Source organism: Macaca nemestrina, chromosome 7, assembly GCF_043159975.1.
Source record: "Macaca nemestrina isolate mMacNem1 chromosome 7, mMacNem.hap1, whole genome shotgun sequence".
NCBI lineage: Eukaryota > Metazoa > Chordata > Mammalia > Primates > Cercopithecidae > Macaca > Macaca nemestrina.
In genome coordinates, this window is record NC_092131.1 from 3,454,025 (window position 1) to 3,481,228 (window position 27,204).

The 27,204-nt window shown below is 43.8% G+C and overlaps 1 protein-coding gene across 4 annotated transcripts in view; it reads right to left on the reverse strand.

Annotated features, from left to right (window-relative positions):
• Positions 1-27,204, reverse strand: part of LOC105489826 (tudor domain containing 9) — a 147,507-nt gene that overhangs the window by 12,615 nt on the left and 107,688 nt on the right. For 3 of the 4 annotated variants that reach the window (XM_011754996.2, XM_011754999.3, XM_011754998.3), the window contains 7 exons: positions 26,977-27,047; positions 24,993-25,102; positions 24,093-24,189; positions 20,332-20,470; positions 18,167-18,285; positions 10,983-11,055; positions 7,993-8,690 (listed from right to left, as the gene is read on the reverse strand). In XM_011754996.2, the coding sequence (XP_011753298.1) occupies positions 8,589-8,690; positions 10,983-11,055; positions 18,167-18,285; positions 20,332-20,470; positions 24,093-24,189; positions 24,993-25,102; positions 26,977-27,047 (711 nt within the window). In that variant the 3' untranslated portion in view covers positions 7,993-8,588. Of the gene's footprint in view, positions 1-7,992; positions 8,691-10,982; positions 11,056-18,166; positions 18,286-20,331; positions 20,471-24,092; positions 24,190-24,992; positions 25,103-26,976; positions 27,048-27,204 lie in introns of those variants that run through there. The other variant, XM_071099493.1, reaches the window with a different exon arrangement.

Sequence of the window (27,204 nt, forward strand, 5' to 3'; positions counted from 1 at the left end):
CCACCGCACCTGGCCAAATCCAACAATGTTATTAAAAATTATACACCACAACCAAGTGGGACTTACTCCAGTTATGCAAGGCTATTTCATCATCCAAAAATCAATTAATGTAAACCATCACATCAGCAAGGCCAAAGAAGAAAAATCATACAATCGTATCAATAGGTGCAAAAAAAAGCATTCAACAAAATCCAAAACCCACCCATGATTTTAAAAACTCTCAGCAAACTAGGAATAAAAGGGAATTTCCTTAATATAAGAAAGGTCATTTACGAAAAACCCACAACTAACATCAAATTCAATCTCAATGAGGAATGACTGAAATCTTTACCCCTAAGCCAGAAACAAGGCAAAGATATCTCCTTTCACCACTCCTATTCTACATTGTAGTTGAAGTCCCGGCTAATACAGTAAAACAAGAAAAGGAAACAAAAAGTAATACTATCTTTGTTCACAGATGATATGATTGTTTTCACAGAAAATCCCAAAGAATCTACTTTGACAAATCCTCCTGGAATGAATAAGGGATTATAGCAAAGTTGCAGGATACAAGATTAATATACAAGTCAATTGCTTTCCTATATTATAGCAATGAACAATTGAAATTTGAAATTTGAAACACAGTACCATTTGCATTAGCACCAAAAAAGAGAACTACTTAGGTATAAATATAATAAAATATGTATAAGATCTATATGCAGCAAATCACAAAACTCTGATGAAAGATACCAAAGAGCTACAGAATATTCCACTTTCTGGGATAGGAAGACCCAATATTATTAAGATGTTAGTTCTTCCCAAGGTGATCTAGAGATTCAACAGAATCCCAACAAAAATATTTTGTGATATTAAACTGATTTCAAAATTTATATGGAGAGTAAAAAGACCCAGGACAGCCAATACAGTACTGAAGAAAAGATCAACATTATCCAACTTTAAAGTTACCATAATCAACACTGTGTGGTATTGGTGAAAAATAGACAAACAGACAAATGGAACATAATGGAGGCCCGAAAGTCATATCCACACAAATATAGTCAATTGATCTTTGACAAAGGAGCAAAAGACAATTCAATGGAGAAAAGACAGTCTTTTCAACAAATGGTGCTCAAACAGCTGGACCTCCACATACAGAAAAATCAATCTAGATGTAGACCTTACACCTTTTACAAAATTAACTCAAAATGAATCATAGACCTTAATGTAAAATGCCAAACCATAAAACTTCTAGAAGAGAACATAGGACCTGTGTGACCTTGGATTTGATAAGTTTTTAGTTTTACCACCAAAACCATGGCCTATAAAAGAAAAAAATGTTAACTTGGGAATTATTGAAATTAAAAATATCAGCCAGGCATGGTGGCTTACACCTGTAATCCTAGAACTTTGGGAGGCTGAGGCAGGCGGATCACTTGAGGTCGGGAGTTCGAGACCAGCCTGGCCAACATGGTGAAACCCCATCTCTACTAAAAATACAAAAACATTAGCTGGGTGTGGTGGTGGGTACCTGTAATCCCAGCTACTTGGGAGGCTGAGGCAGGATAATTGCTTGAACCTGGGAGGTGGAGGTTGTTGTGAGCCGAGATTGTGCCACTGCACTACTCCAGCCTGGGCCACAGAGTGAGACTCTGTCTCAAAAAAAAAATTAAGAACATCTGCTCTGTGAAAGGCATAACGAGAATGAAAAGCCACATACTAGCAGAAAATATTTGCAAAAAAATATATATGATAAAGATTGTTTCAAAATATACAAAGAACTCTTAATTAAAACTCAACAAGAAGACAACCCAATTCAAATGGGCAAAAGACCTGAATAGACATTTCATCAAAGAATATATACAGATGGCAAACAATCATATGAAAAGATGCTCAGCATCACATGTCATTAGAAAAGTGCAAATTAAAACAATAATAAAATGCCACATCTATTAGGATGGCAAAAATCCAAAACACTCACACTAAACACTGATGAGGACACGAAGCAAAAGGAATCCTCGTCCACTGCTGGTGGGAATACGAAATGGTGCAGCCACTTTGAAGAGAGTATGACAAAGCTCTTACAAAGCTAAATACACTTTTACCATATGATCCAGCAATTGCATTCCTCGGTATTTACCCAAATGAGCTGAAGGCTAATATCTATGCAAAAACTTGCACACAAATGTTTATAGCAGATTTATTCAAATTGCCAAAAACTGGAAATAGCCAAGTAGCCAATTAACATCCATAAATGCAAGTAGTCAATTAGCATCCGTAATTTTTATTGCTGGAATATCATTCACCAATAAAAATGAGTGATTGAGCCTTGAAAAGATATGGAGGAACCTTAAATACACATTGCTAAGAGAAAGAAGCCAGTCTGAAAAGGTTCCATACTATATGATTTGAACTATTAATGTATATCATTCTGAAAAGGGTAAAACTCTGGAGACAGTAAAAAGACCAGTGGTGGCCAATGGGAAGGGAATGGGGGGCAGGATAAACAGGTGGAACACAGAAGATTTTTAGGACAATGAAACTATTCTGTATGATACTGTAATGGTAGACATGTGACATCAGGCATCTGTCAAAATCCACAGAAAGTGAAACACAGAATAAACTCTGAGGATGTAAACTGTGTGCTTTAGTTAACGTGTCAATGTTGGTTCACCAACTGTCACAAATGTGCCACATGAACACGCGACGTTGGTCAATGTTGGTTCACCAACTGTCACAAATGTACCACATGAACAGGCGACGTTGGTCAATGTTGGTTCACCAACTGTAACAAATGTACCACATGAACACGCGACGTCGGTCAATGTTGGTTCACCAGCTAACAAATGTGCCACATGAACACGTGACATCGGTCAATGTTGGTTCACCAACTGTCACAAATGTGCCACATGAACACGTGACGTCGGTCAATGTTGGTTCACCAACTGTCACAAATGTGCCACATGAACACGTGACATCGGTCAATGTTGGTTCACCAGCTAACAAATGTGCCACATGAACACGTGACGTCAATGTTGGTTCACCAACTGTCACAAACATGCCACATGAACACGCGACGTCGGTCAATGTTGGTTCACCAACTGTCACAAACATGCCACATGAACACGCGACGTCGGTCAATGTTGGTTCACCAACTGTCACAAATGTGCCACATGAACACGCAATGTCGGTAACAGGGACTGTGTGGAGAAGAGAGAGGAGAGAGACGCACAGGGGAACTCTCGGCACTATATGTTCAATTTTTCTGTAAAACCAAAACTGCCTTAAAAAAATAAGGTGTGTTAATCAACTTCTAAAAAATAATATGTTAACTGAAGTTCTAGAACAGGCAAAACTAATCTGTGGAGAAAATACTCGGAACTGTGGCTGCTTCTCTGTGAGTGAGAGGCTGCCTAGGAAGGGAGATGAGAGAATTTTCTGGGTGATGATAATGTCCTGTATCTTGGGGTTTGGTTCTACTCACCAGTACTCACTGGATAAACTTAAGATTTACATGTTTCACCGCATATACATTTCACAAAAAAAGAAAAAAGGAAACAAACACTGCAATTAGTATGTATGCTGAAGTATTTAGGGGAAGTGTAATGCTGTCAAGTTTACTTTGAAATGCATCAAAAAACAAGATGGACTGAAGAATAGAGAAATTGATAAATAAGTGATAAAAACAAGTAAAGTGGTAATGTAAAATCTAGGTGGTGAATATACTGATGTTCACTGTAAAGTTAACTTTGCTGTATGTTTGAAAATTTTCATAATGCCAAAAGAAAATCACTTTTACAATAGTAAAAACATGAGATATTTAGGAATAAAGCAGTAGTGAAGGAAGGTTAAAGAAGAGTTAAGTAAATGGTGAAAGATATCTTGTTCATCAGTTTTCAAGATGTGCTCCCCAAATAGTCATAGACTCAACACAATCTCAATTGGAATTCCAGCTGGCATTTTTGTAAAAATTCATAGGCTGAGCCCAAACTTTATAAGGCAAGGTAAAGATCTAGAATACTAAAACCATTCTGAAAGAAACAAATTTGGAAGACTTCCACAATCTTATTTCAAGGCTTAGCATTTTAAGCTGCAATAATCAATATTGTATTGTATGGCATTACTGTTTTAAGGACAGACATATAAACCAATGTAACAGAAGAGAATCCAGTTGTGACCATATATAGTCAACTAATTTTTTATAAAGTTTTCCAGGTAATTGAATTTGGGGTCAGAGTATATTTTTCTCAAAAAATGTATGGAAAAACAAATCAACCTCTCATCACCGCCAATTCTCCTCACCCACACCCCCCGCAAAAAAAAAACAAATTAAGCAAAAAATTAAAAACAAAACTTGAAATGGGTCACAGCCCTAAATATAAAAGCTAAAACTATGGAACTTCTGAAAGAACGCCTAGTAGACAATCTTTGCAATCCTCATATGTAAATTTTACCTCAGTAAATTTTATGTAAAAAATCAAACCATAAGAGTACTGGAAGTAAATATGGGAGAGAATTCTAATAATGTCAAACTAGGGGAAACACTTTTTGAGAAGGCATAAAAAATTCATAAACTAAACTACATAACAAAATCAATTTTAACACAAAGAAAGCCTGGCAAAAGATATAAACAGTTCACATACAAGGAGAAGCCAATGGTCCTTAGCATCTGAGAATGCTCAGCCCACTCATAAGGAGAAACTCAAGACTACTCATCTGCCAGAGAGAAAGTGCATCTCCTTAGTGTCCAACATTGTCCTAACTCGGAGGGTGAGTCTGGGAATGGACTGTCCTATAGTGCTGCGGGGAGCGTGTGCTCTATGGAGAGCGATGTGGCAACATCTAGGAATGGAGTGATTTACTAAACGCCTTCTGACTCAGCAATCTCAATCCTAGGAATTTATTCTATAATAAATTATGCACATGTGAAATGACAGGTACACAAGGACATCCATCGCGACACTGCATATAATAGTAAGACTAGAAACTATCCAAATGCCCGTCGTGGGGGCGTCGTTAATTATGAAACATCAATAAAATGATAAAGCCATGAAGCACTTAAAAAGAATGAGGCACCTCTTTGTGTAGGATCTAGCAGTGCGATCCACAGCAGTCAGTGAAAAGTCAAGGTAGAGATCAGCATGTGCAGCACGCAATGACTCATGAAAATAAAGAGGCCTGTGTCCATACATGAAGAGATGAGCTCCGAAAGGACCCAGAAGACGCTGGTTGGATTCTCCTCCTGGGGCCATCAGGACACATAACCACAAACGGGGGGCTTTCAACAGAGATGGATTCCCACAGCTGTGGAGGCCGGAACTCCCACACCAAGGCGTCCAGGGCCCACACTCCCCTCCAAGGCACCAGGGAGAGCCTGGCCTGGCCTCTCCCAGCCTCCAGCAGCCCCAGGTCTTTTGTGGCTGTGGCCACCTCGCTGCGACCTCAGCCTCTGCCTTCACTGGCCTTCTCCTCTATCAGGACATTTGTCATTGGCTTCAGGTCCCATCCTAAATCCAGGGCAATCACCTCATTTTGAGATCCTTAACTCAGTCACACTGGCAAAAAACCCTTTTCCCAAATACAGTCACATTTATAGGGAGTTGTGGGGGTTTGGACATGGACATAGCCCCAGGCTATGTCCAGGGAGGGGACACCACTCTGCCCACCACCATGGTGCCTCCGAGAACCTTCTCTTCTGAGCCGTGGTGCCCCGCCTGCCTCTGGTCACTCTGCTGTCTCTCTGGTGCACGTCCTGTCTGGCCACCCTGCCCTTCCACTGCTCCCACCCCTGCTGCACACCAGTGTCTCTTCCTGGACTTAGCTGTGCTGGTTTTGCACCCTGTGCCCCATGCAGCAGTCAGAATAATCTTTCTCAAAACGTCATCAAGGCATGACACTCTCTTGTTCAAAACGCTCCAGGAGCTCCCCACCTCACTCAGAGTAAATCCCAAAACCTGCCTGTGGCCCACACGGCCTGGCTGCTCTCCAGCCTGACCACCGGTACCCTCCACACTCTGTGCCAGCTGCACGGGCCGCCTGGTGGCTCCTCATGTGCACCAGGCCTGCTGCCTCCTTGAGGCCTCACATACCTCCTCTCAGCTATTCCAGTGCAGCCTGGGCCAGGCCTCTGCTTGAATGTCACAGGGGAAAGGCTGTCCCCAGCTGCTTCTCTAAAGCAGCGTCGCTCTCTGTACCTCCCCCCATCACAGGATCAGCAGCTAAGACCCAAGCTCAAGTCTGACGCCTGTTTCCATAAATCAAGTTTTGCGGGAACACAGCCCTGCTCATTTGTTTATGGCTACTCCTGAGCTTCAACACAAAGCTGAACAGCAGCAGCAGCAAGCACGTGGCCCACAAAGCAAACACAAGTGTGTGCGCTCCTGTCCTGCCGCTTGACAGCTCTCACTCTGCCACCTGACACGTGTGACCACCATCTGCCTCTACCCACTGCTCCCTGAGTGCGGTGACACCTAGGCCACTTTGCTCGCAGTGGATCTTCAGCGTCCGTGACAGTGTGTGGAACACAGGGCGTGCTGACAGGATGCATTGGGATGAAACAATGACTCCCTCTGAGGAGCACTCGGGCTGGGCCTGAGAGACTTCACTAGAGACCCTTTTCAAATGTCTTCATTTTGTGTCATGGACATGTATTATTATACTAACAACATTAATACGTATTTAAATATGAGGACAATTTTACAAACAAACAAGGCAAGTACCCTCTTAAGACAGATAAGGAAGGCAACGCAATCGGAGTGCACCACTTGGTTTTACAGAAGATAATTTTCTTTGCTATCTACAAAATCCATGTTATAAAGCACAATGACTGACCTGGCCAGTGATATTGCTGTGACCGTGCGGGGACATAGCAAAGAAGGTGCAGAACAGTGGGAAGGAGCCAATATTTATCTACTGCTCAACAGCTGATGGCTAGGATGGCAATCACAAAAAAGCAGAACAAAAACATTCCTCAGCAAGATGACAGCAATCCCAGAAAAATATAGGGAATAGTATGGTTTCCTTTGAGAGCTGCGTGTTTTTGCTTTTTTTTTTTTTTTTTTTTTTTGAGATACGGTCTTGCCCTATTGCCCAGGCTGTAGTGCAGGGGTACACTCACAGCTCACTGAAGGCTTGAACTCCTGGGCTCAGACAATCCTCCCATCTCAGCCTCCCAAAGTGCTAGGATTACAGGTGTGAGCTACTGCACCTGGCCTAAATTTTTAACCACTTACTAAAAGTCTGGTTAAAAAGCAAACAGGAGTGCTTGACCGTTGTGAGCGCCCCCTACTGCTAAGGCCACACATGGTAACTTTGTGCACATGGACTAAGTACTCATAGGTCGGCAAAGAGAAAACCAATCAAAGCATCTGCTGCCTTCCCCAGGGGCTTTCCCAGAGGGCTTTCCGACAACGGGCAAAACCTTCACTTTAAAGCTGAACTAAGTTTTGGGTGTGCTCAAACCCTTCCAAGAGCTCTCCATGTGTGTGCCAACTTGGTATGACTGCTTCCTATCTAAGGCTGGGAAGCACATTCCCCAGAAGGCCAGGACAGTGGCCCAGTGACAGGGGTGCAGTGCCGCCTGGCCACTGCAGCTGCTTGGTGGTCTTCCCGCTTGGCATCTGCTAGCTCCCCGCTGCTGGCCAGCGAACCCACAGAGGCTCAGCACAGCACCGGTGCTCCCCAAGATGTGACAGCTTCCGAGACCCCACACAAGCTCCCGTTTATGATCCCAAGCTAAAGCCCACACACACATGCTTCTCCTGTTTCCTCATGATCTTCAAATTGTCCACCTGGGACAAGTCGGTTTAAGCAGAGCATTTCTCTGATCCTACAACTTCCCTCTCACATGTGTGAGCTTCACTGGTGTCTTTCACTGCTGTATTTACAACAGCTCTGTTCTGACCAAATCCTTACTGATGTGAGTTGAGTTTTTAAAAGAGGTCTTGTATCCCTGTATCAGTTTTATAATTTCAGATTTTTTAGAACTAAATACACCTTAACCTCCTCTGACTAAAAACTGTCAGAAACAGAAACTTCATCTAATGCTTTTATTGTTTTAACACAGATAAGCTATGGCCATGTAATCTCTGATTTCCAAAATGTGAACCAAGAACTATAACTCAACTTAGTCTTACAAAAATTAGATATTTTCCCTCATGGAAAAAACAAATCAGAAAATACTACATGGTTTTTTTGTTTTTTAAGTTTTTTCCTGGACTACTGGTTGAAATCATTGTAACAGAATAGAATATGTAGGCACATTCTGGAACATTACATCTAAGATTAACTACTTATATTTACCTTCATAAATTTAAAGCAAAATATAGCTCTTTATCCAAACAGTCTTCTTTCAGAACAATTTTTCCAAAATATTTAATACAGTGATTTTCTGTTTCTAGAAAAGACTAGAGTTTCCAATCCTTCCCACCTGAACAAAAACACCACTCTCTGACTATCACCCAAAGAGAAAAGAAGAAAGAAAAGGCCTTTAGGATGCAGTGGGCACAGACTGTAACGTCCAGACACAGAGGAAAGTCAGTCTGCGGAGGGAGCCTGGAATCCACCCTCCGCAGCTTCCTGAGGGGTGTGCTGGAGGCCGCCTGTGGACACGCTCAGGTGCCGAGCACAACCAGTTTGTGGAGCTGGTAGAGAAAGGTGTTCTTCCCTCTGCTGCTCTCACGGTCGGCCTGCTCCATGACCAGCTTTGGATCAACCTAACGGGGTAGACAAGAGGACCAGTCAGGCTCTGTGACAGCGTTTCCAGACATAAAATACACATGCATTAACATCCGGGATGCACAAAGTATAATTCAGTTCTCCAAAAATATCTACAGAACACTTCTCTACTCTCGCACTTCATACTGTATGTTTGATAATTCATTTTTAATTTCATGTTTAAATAACCCCATTAAAGATGGACAAAAGACATGAACGCTTCTCAAAAGAAGACACTCAAGGGCCAAAAACATTTAAAAATGCTCCACACATCACTAATCATCAGAGAAGTGCAAATCAAAACCACAGAATACCATCTCACACCAGTCAGAATAGCTATTATTAAAAAGTCAATAAAGCAACAGATGTTGGCAAGGCTGCAGAGAAAAGAGAATGCTTATACACCATTTGTGGGAATATAACTTAGTTCAGCCACTGTGGAAAGCAGTTTGGAGATTTCTCGAAAATCTTAAAACAGAACTACCATTTGATCCAGCAATTCCATTACTTGAGTATATATCCAAAAGAAAACAAATTGTTCTACCAAAAAGACACATGCATTCACATATTCACCACAGCATTGTTCACAATAGCAAAGACATGGAATCAACCCAGGTGCCCATCAACAGTGGATTGGATAAAGAAGATGTGGTACACATATACCATGGAATACTACACAGCCATTAAAAAGAATGAAATTGTGCAATCAGGATGCAGCTGGAGGCCATTACCCTAAGCAAATTGATGCTGGAACAGAAAACCAAATACTGTAAATGTTCTCACCTAAAAGTGGAGCTAAACATTGAGTACTCATGGACATAAGATGGGAACAAGAGACACTGGGGACCACTAGATGGGGGAGGGAGGCAAGGATTGAAAAGTTACCTATTGGATACTATGCTTAGTACCTGGGTGATGGGATTAATTGTACCTCAAACCTCAGCATTATGCCACATACCCAGATAACAAAAGCTGCAAATGTTCCCTTTGAATCTAAAATAAAAGTTGCAAACAAATAAATTCATGATTAATACTATGGCAAGCTTTACCGAGAAATCTCCCATGCATGCATATGTAAATGTGGATGGTAATTGCATTACAGGTTTTGAAAACACTGAAATTTTCTAAAACATACTAACCTCAAAGTGAAATTCTATTTTCAAAAAAGTCCTGCTAGTTCATCACCCTCAGACACTCCAATTGAGCCTGATGGCCACAGGGGCTGGTGTGGCTGCCCCACTCCTTGCCCATGGAGCTCCGCACATAATTGGGCCGGCTGCTGTGATCAGCCTTGGGGTCCCTAAAGCGGGACCTAGGCGCAGGGCACAGGGGGAACAGACTAGCTTCACAGCAGGAGCAACCTTTAGGCGCAGGATGGGACACAGCCCCCCAAAGTAGAACCTCACTTAGATCGCCAAAGGGGAGAGGAAAGACTGCCCCTGCTGCTTTATATCTAAAGACATCCCTGGCTCCAGAATTAAATCTCCAAATTCCTTTGGGCTCCCTTCTCTGAAATCACATTTTGTTCCATTTCTAGTCCTACAGACAGGAAGTATCAGGGAGCCTATGAAGGGCTTTTTCCTTCTTCATGACTCAACTGTGGCCCCTAAAAATTCCTTCACTGAAGTCTGAACCCCCACTGTGATGGTATCTGGAGATGAGGCCTCTGGGAGGTGACAAGGGTTAGATGAGGTCATAAGGGTGGGGCCCCCAGGATGGGATTTGTGCCCTAAGAGAGGATGTCTCTCTTTCACGTGAGGACACAGTGAGAAGGTGGCCATCTGCAGATGTCCCTCACAAGGATCCACAAACTGGCACCTGCCCTAGGACTTCCAGCCTCCAGAGCTGTGAGAACAAATGTCTGCTGTTTCTAAGCCCCTACCCATGGTGGCACTGTGCCAGCAGCCCAAGCAAACAAAGATAACAACCAGTGGAGCCCGAAAGCCACCAAGCCAGTCACGCGGCAGGAACAGCCAAGGCACATTTCCCAAAGACCACCAAGAGCAGGAGGGTCCAATCCAGACCCCTCATACCTGTTTTTTCCCAACTCACGGGGCAGTGAGTTATCCTGGTGTCTCACTCTTTGCCAGGACATCACGTAGAGGACGCTATGCAAAAACACCCTATCTGGTCTGAGATATTTGCTGGCTGGCCCCCAAAGCCATCCACTTTGCCTCCTGTCTCTGCCTCTCGGTCCCTCAGTCAGCCCTGGCTCTGAACCTTGGGTCTGCCCTGGGCCTGTCCCCTCCTCCACGTGGCCTCTTCTCGCTAGCAGCCTGCGTCCCACTCACCTGATTCCACTCGTAGGGCTTTTCATGCCACTTGGGAACAATCTTCTCTCTTGGTTTTGATTGACAGAACAAACTATAATTTTAAAAAAAAGGAAATTATCTTAATTATGTATTAGTAACTGAAAACACTGCTGTGATTTTTTTAAAGATTTAAATCCTATATATTTCTCACAGAATTAGAACTAGAATAAACTGTTTAAAGGCCAACACTGATGCAGTTATGATCAGAAAATATTTTAATTTGTAGCATATTCAAAAGCAGAAAGAAATGGAGTGCGACAGATCTGTAAGACCAAGTCTTGTCTCTATGTTCCCTTAGCAACCAGCACTGCACATCACCACATGAATGAGTCAAGTTCTCTGAAATGTAACAGGACATTTTGTACCATTAGCTCTCAAGCAGTCATGACAAGTTGGAAATATCATCAGCTTTAAAAGATAGGGAATTTGAGCAATGAGGGAGTAAAGAGTTCTGCAGAGCCTCTCCCCCGTAAAAAAGCTATAAAACAAGGCAAAATTGTAAACATACATACATACAACAATGATTTGAAGGCTCTGGAAATTAACCAAAGGCAAACAAGTTGAGGAGCATTTGTTCATGACAAACTGCCGGCTCCAGGTGAGAACAGTGGAGTGTGTGGAGTTCTTGCTGGGGTAAGGGGCCGCTCCCACCCCATACACCTGCCCCTGAACCCCACACCACAGTACTCCCAGGGCCATGAAGGCTACGTGATCTGGATCACAGGATGAAAAACCCTCACACCTTGATTTGCAGCACTGTCCGTAAAAACAGCAATGAAGGAAACAGATGGGGAAAGCCCACAGCTTTCCAGCCTCAGGCCACATCCTGCTTGGGGCCAGCAGCAGACGAGACTATTCAGGAGGTAAGAGGGAGACCATGGAAAGGAGGGTGCCACAGAGGGAGAGCAGGCCCTCCGCATATCTCTGACTGATGGAGGGGTGCACACATGTGGGAAAAACCTGGGAAGCCCTGAGAAAAACAGAGGCCAGGGAAGAATTAAAAAGTGCCTGAACTTGGAGTGCACTTTCCAACCCAATGGCAAAGGGCAGAAGCCTTCAGGGCAGTATTTAAACACAACTTCTGACTGATCACTGGCTAAGCACTAAGCTGTGCAGATCAGATACAAGGACAACACCTAGGAAGCCAGACTAAAAAATAAAAATAAGAATAAACAAAACAAAACAGGAGCTGGGAGTGGTCACACATGCCTGTAGTCCTACCTACTTGGGAGACTGAGGCGGGAGGACTGCCAGAGCCCAGGAGTTCAAGGCTGCAGTGAGCCATGACCACATCACTGCACTCCAGCTTAGGCAACAAAGTGAGACCTTGTTTCTATAAAAATTAAAATTGAAAACATAACAAAACACCAGAACCCAGACATCAGTGACCTCACATCATGGGGGATGGACTTACAGGTTAAGTCTAGGCATGCTTCTAAAGTGAAACAAACAAAATAATAAAACCCAAAAACAACAGCTCTGGGGGAACTGCTCCAGTACCTTATCCAAAGTACCCAATTTCCAACAAAAAATTAGGAGACATCAAAGGCACAGGAATGTGTGGCCCACACACAGAAGAGCAGCCAGTAGAGGCTGAGTGTGTGGCCAGCTGCGGGTTCAGCACTTAAAGACCTCAAGGCAGCCACTGTGAACAGGTGCCAAGAATTTTTTTAAAAATAGGATAATAATGAGTCAGGGATAATCTCAATAAAAATTAAAAACTACCAAAGAAACAATAGAAATCCTAGAGTTGAAAAGTACAATGAAATGGAAAATTCTCTGTACCACATCCACATCGATCTGAGATGAAACAATAAAGGATCGGTAACCTTAAGGACGGATCAGCAGAAATTAACCAATCTGAAGAACAAAGAGGAAAAAGACTGAAGAAAAGTGACCAGAGCCCCAAAGACCAGTGAGGCCATTCGGATCGTGTTAGCAGGTGTTTAACACCAGCGCACTAGCAGATGTGCAAAGCAATGTCTCCCTAGGGGAGAAGAGAGCAGGCACGAGGCAGAAAAAAATTTGAAAAAATTCAAAACTGCAAATATATTATAAGTAAAAGGACAGAAAAAGCTATGCTAAGCAAATGGTAGCTAAAGAGAGCTGGGGTAGCTATATTAATATCAGACAAAATAGGCCTAAGAACAAGAAGTATTACTAGAGAAAGAAAGCTTTCATAATAATAATGATCCTGTATGTAGGAAATCCTAAGGAATCTACAAACACTACTAGAATGCAGAAGTTTAACAAGGTCACAGGATAAAAGACCAATATATAAAAATCAACTGATCCTTTCTAAAAAAGAAAAAATTCAAAAACAAAGAAAACAATTTTATTCACAATAGCATTAAAAGGACTAAAATATTTAGAAACAACTAAAGTGCAAGACCTGCACACTGAAAATTCTAAAACAGTGTTAAGAGAAATTAGAGAATACACAAAGGAACAGACACTCCATCTTCATGGACTGGACGGCTCACTACTGTTTAGGGTGGCAATTCTCCCCAAACTCACTCACAGGTTCCACACAAACCCTATCACAGTTCCAAAAAGGCTTTTTATACAAACTGACAAGCTGATCCTAAAATTTACATGGAAAGGAAAAGAACAGAAAAGAGTAAAAATAATTTTGAAAAAGAACAAAACAGGAGGACTAATGCTACAGCAATTAAGACAGTATAGCACTGGTACAAAGATAGATATAAAGTAATTGAACAAAACAGAAAGCCCAGTAATAAATCTTTACATTTATGGCCAATTGATTTTTGACTAAAGTATCAAGGCAATTCAATGGGGAAAGTATAGCTTTTCAGTAAATGATGTCATCGCCATTAGATATTCATATGCAAAAAATGACTTTAGGCTCTTGTATCACATACCATATACAAAATCATCTCAAAATGGATCAAAAACCTAAATATAAAAAATTACAAAAAGAGAGAAAATGATTGTGACCTTGAGTTCAACAAGGATTTTTTTAGATATAGCACCAAAAGCATAATTCATTTTTAAAAAAGATAAAATAGGCCGGGCGTGGTGGCTCACCCCTGTAATCCTAGCACTTTGGGAGGCCGAGGCAGGCAGATCACGAGGTCAAGAGATCGAGATCATCCTGGCCAACATGATGAAACCTCGTCTCTACTAAAAATACAAAAATCAGCTGGGCATGGTGGCGGGCGCCTGTAGTCCCAGCTACTCGGGAGGCTGAGGCAGAAGAATTGCTTGAACCCAGGAAGTGGAGGCTGCAGTGAGCCGAGATCGTGCCACTGCACTCCAGCCTGGGTGACGGAGGTAGACTCAGTCTCAAAAAAAAAAAAAAAAAATAGATAAAGTAGTGTCTTAGTCCATTTTCCCCTGTTATAACTGAAGACCACAGAGTGGGTCACTTATAAAGATAAGAAATTTATTTCTCACAGTTCTGGAGCTGGGAAGTGCAGGAGCATGGCTAGCACCTGGCCAGGGCCTTCTTGCTGCATCATGACATGGCAGAGGGGCAAGCGAGTACTTGAGACAGGAAGAGGCACCGGGGCAGGCCCACTTTACAACAGTCCACACTCTCTTCATAACTAACCCTCTCTCGCAATGACATGAGTCCAATCAACCCCTTATTATGCCCAACCTTCCAACACTGTTGCACTGGGTATTAGGTTTCAAACACATCACATTCAAACCACAGCAAGTAGATTTCATCAAAATTAAAAATTTGTGTTCTTTGGAAGACACCATTAAAATAAGAAGACAAGCTACACAATGGAGAAACTAATTGCAAATTACTTACCCAATAAAAGACATGTATCTAAACTTTTAAAAAACTTTCTACAACTCAATAATGAAAAGACACATTTAAAAATGGGCAAAAGATCTTACATTTCACTAAAAAAAAAAAAAAAAGATAAATGACTGGCTAAGAGGATAAAAAGTTGCTCTACATCATTAAACATTAAGGAAATGAAAATTAATGCTACAATGAGAAACTACCATACTCACCACACCGACTACAGTAACAATACACTGACAGTGCCACATGCTGGTGAGAATGTGGAGAAGCCAGAGTCAGCCTACGTTGCTGGTAGAAATGTAACATGGTACAGCTATTTTGGAAAACAGTTTGGCTGTTTCCTTGTGGTTTTTTTTTTCCCAGATGGAGTTTCGCTTTTGTCACCCAGACTGGAGTGCAATGGCGCAATCTTGGCTCACTGCAACCTCCACCTCCTGGTTCAAGCGATTCTCCTGCCTCAGCCTCTCAAGTAGCTGGGATTCCAGGCACGTGCCACCACGCCAAACTAATTTTTGTGTTTTTAGTAGAGACAGGGTTTTACCATGTTGGCCAGGCTGGTCTGGAACTCCTGACCTCAGGTGATCTGCCACTTCAGCCTCCCAAAGTGCTAGGATTACTTACAGGCATGAACCACCACGTCCAGCCCTGGCCTTTTCTTAAAAGATTACCATAAACCTACCAATACAACCTACCAACTCCACTCACAGATATCTACCCGAGAGCAAGACACAAAAAGACTGTTCACATATTCACAAAAAGACTGCATGTGATTATTCATAGCAGCTTTCTTCATAACAGCCAAATACTGGAAATAATCCAAATATTTTACCAACTGGTGAATGGATAAAACAAAAAGTGGCATATACAAACACTGAAATATTATTTAGTAAAAAGGAACATGATACGACATGGATAAACCTCAAAAGTACTAAGCTAAGTGAAAGAAGCCAGATTTTAAAATTAAAATGTGATTCCACATATACAAAAATATCAGAGGAGGCAAACACATAAACAGAAAGCAGATCAGTGGTACCCGGGCTGGGGTGGGAACAAGACTGAATGTAAATGGACAGGGGGAACTTTCAATCCTAAACACAGCTTTACTGAGGTGTGCTTTATATATCCTAAAAGTCATCAACTTTAGGCACATAATTTATTACTATTAGTAAATTTATGGGGTTGTACAAACAATGACACATTCTGTTTCAATATATTAGTCAAGCAGGTGGCATCTGTTACCTGCTACCAGGAGAAGTCGGGGCACCCCTGCATCTTGTCTTGGAGTCACCAAGGAAAACACACATAGTGAGGCCCTGGCTGGAACAAGCCTTTACTTACAGAGAGAGGGGACAGGACAGGATCAGCTCTAGTGATGGGCACTGGTCCCTGTGGCCAGCAGGTAACTCCCGGAAGACAAGGCAGGCCTGCAGGCCCCTCTCCTGTGTGGCAGCAGGAGAGCCCTGTCCCATCCCTACCGTGGTGGGATTGACCAGGTACCGTATGACACACAGGCTTAAGCAGGGCAGAGCCTGAATCAAGGAAAGATCTTCCCACACATGGCGACGAGCCCTCCACAAGCTGTGAGGACCCTTAATTTTATGGGAAGGAAGCGTTCCAGGCCCAAGGCCTGTTCTCAGACAGCAGAGAGGGGATCAAAGGCTGCCTACGTGAGACTGCCTTTCCTGACAATACTTAAAAGTAAACTTCTTTGGATGACAGAAATGCTGAAAAGCTGGGTTGTGTTGATAAGACTGCACAACTATAAATTCACTAGAGTTATTGAATTGTTCAAACAAACAAACCAATACCTATCTATGGCATAATAAGGCAGGATACAGTTACCCTTGTTTTGGGGGCAGGGAGTGATGGTGGCTATAACCACACCCACACACCCTAAGGAGCACCGGGGCTCTCACCTGGGTGCTGGCCACATGGGCGTGTATCTGTGTACTTAAACTTCAACCCAAATTTTACATAAAAATATTTTTACCAACCAGGCATGGTGGCTCAATGCCTGTAATCCCAGCACTTTGGGAGGCCAAGGTGGGTGAATCACCTGAGGTCAGGAGTTTGCCTGACCAACATGGTGAAATCCCGTCTCTACTAAAAATATAAAAATTAGCTGGGCGTGGTGGTGGGTGCCTGTAATCCCAGCTACTTGGGATGCTGAGGCAGGAGAATCGCTTGAACCTGGGAGGTGGAGGTTGCAGTGAGCCGAGATCATGCCATTGCACTCCAGCCTGGGTGACACAGAGCAAGACTCCATCTCAAAAAAAAAAAAAAATTACCAGCTTGGGCAACATAGCAAGACCTCATCTATAGAAAAAGCTTAAAAATTAGCCAGGTATGGTGGTGCATGCCTATAGTCCCTGCTACGGGGGAGGCTGAGGCGGGAGGATCATGCGTGCCCAGGAGTCGGAGCTGCAGTGAGCCATGATCATACCACTGCACTCAGCTTGAGCAATAGAGTGAGACTCTGTCTCTAAAAATAAATAAATAAATATTTAAAATATTTTTATATAAAAGAAAATGAAGACAGAAAACTAAAACCGGCCTTTCTCACCATTTGTAAGACAGCTATATATACCTTTTTAAAAAATGCTTATTAAACTAAAAGAAATCAACGCAAAAGGCATAGGAAGGAGAGAAGTGTCACCGTGATACCAGATGCCACCTGCTCTCACATAGCTCCAGGTCCCAGCCAGCACAGGACACTGTCAGGCAAGGAAGGACCATGCCCTGCCGATGGAGACTGGCTCTGGGGCAGGAGCGCAGGACTGGGTAGGTGGAATGCTGGTTTCTCCTCCACAACCACTCCCGCTCTTCTTGGCCTTCCCAGGGCCCTCAAGCTGCCTTGGGCTCATGGGCTACACCAATAGGAGCCTTTGTCTCTGCATTCTGGTTTGGTTTGGCCCGTGGAGAGTCCAGCAAGAGGTGAGAGACAGGGAGGTGAGGTCAGAATGCTCCTTCTCCGACCTCCCCTGCAGAGAGGCTCAAGAGAGGCCCAGTTCTGTGAGGCTCAGTTCTGTAAGGCCCAGTCCTGCAGGCCGGACTCCCCCGATCCCTAAGACACCCACCACTGGGAATGGTGGGTGACGCATTACCCACTGTGGCTTCCCATGCCCTGCCCATGCTGTCCCTTCAAGGGACACACACACACACACACACACACACACACACACACACACACGGGACAAGGGTGCTGCTCTCCACAGGAAGAGTGTCCTACATTCTGATGCCTCCCAGCGCTGCCTCCAGCACTGGCACTCCACTTCAGGTGATCGACATGTCACACTGCCTACACAATTCAAAACAGCCATGATCAAGGCAGCTGACAAAGTTGATCGGGAAGAAAAGAAGACCACGTCATCACACAGCTTACCCTAAAAGCTTCTGACGGGCGCTATCCTGAAGCTGCGCAACTCTCTCTGGCCCAAGACACTTGCATCCATTTGGTCCATCACAGACTAGCTTGTTAATAGCAGCCCTGAGAATATTAACCTGTAAATAAACAGCAACATAAACACTCATACGGCTCCAGTGTAACTGAATTTCATCCCATGTTAGATAATCCACAGCATTCAGAGTTAGTATTCTCTGTCATCAATATGGTTTATCCACTCGCCTGCTGAAGGCATCTTGACTGCTCCCAGTTTTTAGCAATTATGAATCAAGCTGCAATTGATATTCACATACAAGTTCTATGAGGATGCTAGTTTTCAAATCTCTTGAATAAATACCTACAGATGGGATTCCTGAGTCATATGGTAGGTGCGGGCTTAACTGCATATGAAACTGTCTTCTAAAACAGTGGCACTAATCCGCACTCCCACCAGCAATGAACAAAAGGTCCCCGGGACCTGTACCACATCCTTGCCATTGCTGGTTACTGTCAGGTTTTGGATTTTAGCCATTCCAGTAAGTATGTGGTGCTATCTCATGGGAGTGTCAATTTGCATTTTCCTAATGACATATGATGCTGAGCATCTTTTCATGTGTTTATTGCCATGTATATTTTAATTTTGTTGCTTGTTTTCTTATAATTGAGTTTTAAGGATTCCTTACATATTATGGATACAAGTCCTTCATCAGATGTGCAACTTGTAAATATCTTCTCCTAGTGTGCACTTGGTCTTTTCTTCCTCTGAAGAGGGTCTTTTGCAGAACAAAAGTTTTTAATTTTGATAAATTCAAACGTATCAATTTCCCCTTCACAGACTGTGCTTTGGGTGTTGTATTTACAAACTCATGCCACACCCAAAGTCACACAGATTTTCTGTATTTGCTTGTAGCATCTTTTTTTTTTTTTTTTTTTTTTTTTTTGAGGCGGAGTCTCGCTCTGTCGCCCAGGCTGGAGTGCAGTGGCGCGATCTCGGCTCACTGCAAGCTCCGCCTCCCGGGTTCCCGCCATTCTCCTGCCTCAGCCTCCCGAGTAGCTGGGACTACAGGCGCCGCCACCACGCCCGGCTAATTTTTTGTATTTTTAGTGGAGACGGGGTTTCATTGTGTTAGCCAGGATGGTCTCGATCTCCTGACCTCGTGATCCGCCCGTCTCGGCCTCCCAAAGTGCTGGGATTACAGGCTTGAGCCACCGCGCCCGGCCGCTTGTAGCATCTTAATAGTTTTACATTTTCCCATTAGGTCTATGGCTTACGGAGTAGTTTCAAGCCCATAAGCCCCTTCTTGAGACCGAGCAATCATGACTTAACAGCTGCAGAGACAAACCGACACCTGCCCCTGGAGCGTCAGCAGCTGTCTCCGCAGCTCCTCCTTTCCCCCAGCCCTTCAGTGTGGTATGTTAACCTCACCCGTCCCAGGAACTTCTAAGAAAGAAAGGTACTTAGAGAGTAGCATTTCTCAAACTATTTGTGGTAAAGGATCAGTTTTGGTTTTCCCACTTTGAAAATGCAATAAAAATAAATTACTATAATGATTAAAGATTTTTTTAATGTACACAGTATGAGCCCACATTTCTCATTATTAGATTCAAATGACATACAAATACTTTCTGTACTTGCTACACAGTTTTCCGGTCTGCCTCTGCCACCTCACCCCAGAGCTAGTGCGGTGCCCAGACAATGCTGCAAGTAGCTCAGCTCTGCACTCATGCCGACCCAGCCCTCTGCTCAGCATGGTCACCAGGCTGGGAGAAAGGGCAGAGGGGCAGGAAATTTTGTCCTCCTTTCCCAGTAAGAACTAGCGAGGATGTTCCACTTCCTGACTCGGAATGAGACCCACAGCAGCCCTACAGCCCGTGGTTTAGCTGATTGCCCAGAAAAAAAGCTTAAGCCAGGAGACACCAAATGAGAGATTCAGAGAGCACCATCTATCAGGAAGTTACTTTTCACAGGAAAGATACGTCAAATTGGCAAGTGAAGGAGCGGTCCTCCCGGAAGGCGACCCCAGGAGGGACAAGGAATATGCACATCTCCAGGACCAGAAGCGTGTGTCTGCACCGCAAGCTCCACGGCAGACTCCGCACTCTGTCAGGTGAGCAAAGCCAGAGAGAGACAGGGTTGTGGCGCCGTGATGCTGTGCTACCCTTACCTCGACAACGTCCTCCACGCTGAACTGAACGTCAAACGCAAGCTCCATGTCGTGCTCGGGCAGTATGGAAGCCCCTGTAGTTGGATTCCACCCCAAACCACAAAGGACTCCAGTATAGTACTTGCCATTCTGATCAATCCTAAATGGAATGTTTTCAGAAGAGTCCATTATTTCAGAATTGTTAAAGTACATGTTTTAGCATGTAAAAATTGACCGATAAAATTATCCTAAATTCTGCCAGCCCTAGCATAGCAATTAATTTCCTTTGTGCATTTTTTCTGCCAGTTTTTACAATTGAAATATAGTTATAAAATATATAGGTAAGGATAGTAAATTCCGTATTTTTATTAATACTTAATTTTTATTAATACTTTATTAAGTTTCTAATGTGGTAGATAAGATAATGAAAAGAATATTTTATCATTAATGGGGTTTTTTTTCCCTTTACCTTTAAATTCCTTCCATGGGTTAAATTCTTATTAGGGAGATTTCTGGAGAAAGGCTATGCACATATTTATGACTTGTGAAACAAGTCTAGCACTTAGAAAAAGCCTAAAAAAAAAAGTCTGTTCACCTTCTCATCCTAAAACAATGGTGCACACTGACAAAGTTTTGTATCCCAGTTTTATCACCACCCTCCTCTGACCACTTCCTAGGGTTACAACACCGCCCTCAACACATGACTTACCCTCTAAATCATGGCCAGCATTTGGCAGTCTCCCGAGTAGCAAAATCTGGCTCCAGGAACCAAGGGAAGGAGGTAAGTACAGTGTTCTTGTCACTACACCAATAAGAGCATGTTCTCAGATGTCTGCTCCCATCCTGGAGGTGCCAGGCTCTGCTACCATGGAGCCTGCTGCTCACCCAGGGAGGCGGCCTCCACAAGGTACACAATGATGATGCCACTGAATCCAGGCTGACACCATCAACTACTCCAACTGTTCAGGGAAAACACCTCGAGGACAGGGGCAGCAAGAGGAGTGATGCACTCCAGGGACAAATGTGTGGTGGATCAGCTCCATGATGAAAGTAAGAGGAAATCTGGCACCAAGGCTCAGTCACCCTGAGTTACTGAGGGTCAGCTACAAGCAAAGGTCACATGGCAGAAAGAACAAAGGAGGGGAGACAAATGGCAGCTAGGTCAGTCCACAGCCAGTTGGCAAGGAAGGGGACAGTGGCCTCCACTTAGATGTCTCTGCTTATGAATGGGGCGTAACACATATCTCCTTTCCCTTTTTAAATTGAAAATCAAGATAAAATTTTCTGTTTATCTTCCTTTCCTGCCACTGTTGTACAAAGGGTATGTTAGAGGTGGCAAAAAATTATCACTTAGTCGTGAAGTTCAATCAGTTGTGACAGGACAGTGACACATGTGGAGGTAGAACAGACTTTACCCAGAGACTGCAGGCTTTGAGTTTAACAAGTGGGGCCAGGACAGCCTCTCGTGCAGCAGCCAGACGCCACCCCAACAGGAGACGAATCCCATGCGGGTGCGCATTAGAGAGGTGGCTCAGAAAAGGAAGCAAGTGGGCACGGGTGCATGGCCCAGCAGTGGCTCTCGGGAGCTGTGGGCTTTGGAGGTCAGCTCCCCTCTGGAACACACCTAAGACACAGTGACAGGACCCCTGGGCCTGGTCTGTACTGAAGACCCCCTCCTGCTCGCTGCAGAGGACTGCATACTTAAAGCGAAAGGAAAGGAGAATGCTCATCTCAAATCAAACAGCTCTCATCTTTCAAAGTTTCTCAAAAACAGTTGTTACTCAACAAATTAAAAAAAAACTCCAACCTGAGAGACAGAGTAAGACCCTGTCTCAAAAAACGAAAACAAAATCAACACCACCACCACCAAGCTTATACAACTACTCAGTGGCACGCAGAGTTTGGAGGAAAATACGCCAGGCCCCTCTGCTATCTTTCTGATAATCACCTAGGTAAGCCTGTGGATTCAAAGACAACTAGTCTTACGCACATTGTCACATAAACCATCCCAAATCTGGCACATTTCAGTTAATTCAACAAAATGAATATAACCACCAGCAAAGCACTGTGTATTGTTATATACATAACCTTTTCCTATTAAGTTTGTGCTTTTTCTAGAAAGATGGTGTTTTAAATACCAAGTATGTCAGTATTTCTTGAATGTCTACAACCTAAACACCTGCACTCTGGAGTTTTAAAAATAACACATTATATTATTCAAATCTTCAAAAGCTGGTGTTGAAAAAAGGTGAAGCAGGAGCTTTGTCTAGTTAAAAAGGCAAGCAGGGCATCCAAAGTGCCACGAGAGGAAGGGACCTGCTTCCGCACTAGCCAAGTCTCGGGCCTGCATGTGCACAGCGTGCTATTGCTCATGAGATAATCCCACTGCCACGTGTGGTTCCTACACATTTGTCTCCCCAACGAGGGCTCCAAGATATCTGAACTTACAGAGATATTTATTGCACCATCATTGCAAAATTAGGCCAAATTTCAACAATTAAAGGCATATTCAATTCTTTCAGAACAAGAGCTGCTCAGAAACAAGTGCATGTATAAATAAAATAGGGCAGTATTTTGGTAAGCCATCATATGCCCATTCAGTGATATATGATGCAATTATCAAAATGGATATTTACAAAGATATCATATGAAAAACCTGATATTTGTGAGAAAAGAATACAGTATAACAAGAATCTTAAATGAAAATATGTATATACATATAAATTTAAAATAAGTATACTAAATATTTAAGTTTAAATCTATAAATTTAAAAATGTGTTCATTTTTCACATTCAGCTTTTTCTAAGTAGCACATATTTTAAATAAAAAAGTATTCTTACAACTAAAAAAAATCACTACACATTTGGAGATTGCACTGTCAGATTCTGAACAGGTGTAATGGCAAAAAGGACTGAGTAAATGGTGGGGCGCCTTCACCTGCCTTGACTGAACTCAGCCCGCTAGGTCTACAGACCACCCCTCCATGCTCATCAACTGACTAGAAAAGAAGAAAAGGGTAACTTTCCATGGCCCCAACTCTTGAAGTGCTACCAGGCCTCTACTGCAGTCTCGTCATGGCCATTTCCATCCTGCCCAGCAGAATGTGAGTTCCTAAAGCCCAAATATTACTCCTTTTCTAGCCACCCCCACCCACTGCTCCACTAAAACCTAGGTTAGTGCTTTCCCAACAGAGAATGCTCTGTCAATCCCTAAAGTGCAAACAAAACCTTACAAAGCAGCAGCCCCCACTGTGAGGGTGACTTTAAGAGCTCTGCTCATAGCATCACACACTCCTCTCTATCAAAGTCTCTGGGAGAAATCCTGGCTTAATCGTGGCACTAACAAGAGCTACAATCTGCTGGGCAATCTGCCTTCTGATGTCATGGTTATCAAAGGAAGAGGGACTGACATGTACTTGTTGAAAACTGGTCACCAGAAAACGTGGAATCACATTTACCACCCATTAACAATGGGGTGTACACCACCATGATATCCCATTTTGAGCCTGATTCCTAGCTCCATTTTTAATCTAGTTTGCCCCACTTTTGCCTCAAGCTCCTACGTGACACTGTGTGTACCTTTACAAGTTTTCTGAGCTTCTTTCAAAATCAGCCCAAGCATAAATAAATCAATAACAACACAGGCTTCACCCCAAGCAGCGAGCCATGTGGTGGCTAGCTTCTGTAAAGGCTTTCTTTCCAAAAGGAGCAAGGAGAGGCACCCATTTTTTCCCTGTCAGGTTCTTATTTTACAAAGCCTACAGACAAGAGGGATGCCCGTACCTTAACTCCATCACCGGTGCAAATAACATGCTGAGGAGAGCCGGGAGGCCAGGGATATGAGGCATCAGAGAGGTTTCTCTCAGCAGCATCGTAGATCCTGTTCAAGTCATGCTAAATCAACATTGGGCATTAACTCCCCTCCTGGCCCGCTCCTACTCATCTGCAGGCATCCCCTCCTCTGCTGAGTCTGTCCACTCCCCACAGGCCCACCCCAATAGTAACACCACACTCCCTGTTCTCTGTTCCCACAGTACCCTACAGAGAGACACTCCACTATGATGCTTAACCTTTTACCCCGCTTGGGGATAGGGCCAAGAGCTTGGATGTCTTCTACTCTGCAGTCAAGCAGGGTGGAAGGAAAGAAAGATCCAGGAGTCAATTATTAATACTTCCCACATCCTTGTACAAAAGGAAACGTGAGAACACTCCACCGCGTAAACTCGCAGCAGCCAAAGCAGTCAGAAAATGGCCTAAAAGAGTAGCCCATAAGCCGGGCGCGGTGGCTCACGCCTGTAATCCCAGCACTTTGGGAGGCCAAGGCGCGTGGATCACAAGGTCAGGAGATCAAGACCATCCTGGCTAACATGGTGAAACCCTGTCTCTACCAAAAATACAAAACATTAGCCAGGCATGGTGGTGGGCGCCTGTAGTCCCAGCTACTTGGGAGGCTGAGGCAGGAGAATGGCGTGAACCTAGGAGGCGGAGCCTGCAGTGAGCCGAGATCGGCCACTGCCACTCCAGCCTGGGTGACAGAGTGAGACTCCATCTCAAAAAAAAAAAAAAAGAACAGCACATAAGTGTACACTTGTTCACCAATTAGAGGATAAATTGTTCCTAGTAGCTGAAGTCAAGGAAAAGAAAAAAAGAGAGGACAAGGAACAAACAGAAGCCTTAAATTACCAGTCGCATTGATGGACAGGGAAGCTGCAACCAGCATTCTCTGGTGAAGGTCTTCAGGGGCGTCACTGATAATGACAGAGTTGATGCTCTCCTTCTCAATCCACACACACCTAAAAGGCAGGAGCACCAGGAGATGGGGTGACTGATCCACCAACCAGGCAATGTGCTATGCCAACCCACAAGCAACCCATTTCAAAAATACAAACGGGAAACTGCAGTGATAGACAGGAAGAAATATTTAACTCCCTACTCTCCTGCACATCTCCTTTTACTAGACCACCTCTTCACACAGCAGTCCTCAAGCTGGTCCCCGGCCCTCTTCTCTCTTCACTTCCTCGTGGCTGATCCCGACCACTCCTTGGCTTAGGAACCACGCACACGCTGTGGATGCCCAAACCTCCACCTCCACTCGAGACCCTCTGCCCTGCACTGCCAACCCATAAGGGCCATCACCTGCATCCTGGCAGAGGTCCACCCCACAGTTCCTCCGTCACCTCTCAGCAGAAGCCTGCCGCAGCTCCAGCAAGGACACCCTTAATTCTTCCTCTTCCCTTCATCACTTACTCTAATGCGGCTCCATCCTGCTGCTTCCACTCTGAAAGCGCTGGTGAAGCTGTTTCTGTATCTCCTGCCTTGGACTCAGTCTCCCATATTCCCACCCTGGGTTACAGCAGGGACCAGCCTCAGAAGCACAATCCTGCCTAAGGATCTTTCTACTCTGAAATCCAATGCCGGCTTCACACAGGGGCTCCTGAGACTATAAGCGCAGGCAGGTCCCCAGAGGCCTTGTGGAAATGCAGGCTCATCTGGAAGGCCCAAGGGGACCTGGGCATCTGCATTTCCAATGTGCTCCCCGGAGGACATTTTGAGAAGACAAAACAGGACATTTTGAGAAGACAAGGCATCATTTTAAAATGCACATAGTAAGGTTCACCAACCCTTTCAGGATGAAGTCTACACAGCTTGCCCTCGTCTACCACAAGCTTGGCACCTCCCTTCCTCCCAACCAATTCTCCAATCTTACTAAACTCACTCGAGTTACTCACACGTGCAAACTCTCAAACTCAGGCCTATGCACTTGCCCGTGGAGCCACCCTCATCCCACCTCCCCTCTCTTCCTCCAACACCTGCACCTTGGCTGATGCCTCTGTATCTGCCAGGCCTCAGATTTCTCTGGAAAACTCCATGGTCTTTCAAGGGTGGTTGAGCCCCCTAGATGCTTTCATGTTCTGTGCCCTTATCAAGAGCCCTATCACCCTATATTGTAGTTACCAGCTTCTTCTATACCCCCTGCCCACCAACTGGATCCATAATTTTCATGAAGACAAACAACTGTTTCTTGTTCACTGCTGTTTGCCCCAAACCACACACTGCTCCTGGCATACAGTTGGCTCTCACAGCTTTGCTGAATAACAATTGTAACAAGAACAGAAAAAAATGTAGTCTCTGATAAAAGATACTCAAAAATGTCTTATATAGAATGGCTTTCATGTGAGAGAGACAGAATACCTCAAATCAGGAACTGGGAGAGAAATGAGAAGTTAGAAAAGAAGGGAGAGAAATGAGAAGTTAGAAAAGATAATACATTCCGGCCAGGTGTGGTGGCTCATGCCTGTAATCCCAGCACTTTGGGAGGCCGAGGCGGGTGGATCACAAGGTCAGGAGTTTGAGACCAGCCTGACCAACATGGTGAAACCCTGTCTCTACTAAAAATACAAAAATTAGCTGGGCATGGTGGCGTGCACCTGTAATCCCAGCTACTCAGGAGGCCGAAGCAGGAGAATTGCTTGAATCCGGGAGGCAGAGGTTGTAGTGAGCCGAGATTGCACCACTGCACTCCAGCCTGAGCGACAGCGTAAGACTCTGTCTCCAAAAAAAAAAGATAACACATTCCAACAGTTTAGATATAAAGATACATTATTTTCTGATAAGGTCTGTAAATACAAAAGCAGAGAAAAAAAATTCATGGAAAACTTAATCATACCTGAATTTGGATATTCTGGTCAAACTATGGCACTTTAGTTCATAAGGGTTAAAAGGCCCATGAAGCACTGCCTGCATGCACAAATTATAGGAAGTGTTACCGATAAGCAAGATAACACTTAACATGAATTTTTAAAACTCAAAAGTCAGCTCATCCTTTAAAGAAAAAAAAAGAAATCTCATTCATAATGTCTTTACGATTCAGTTAGGAAAAAGTGCCTTAAAGAAC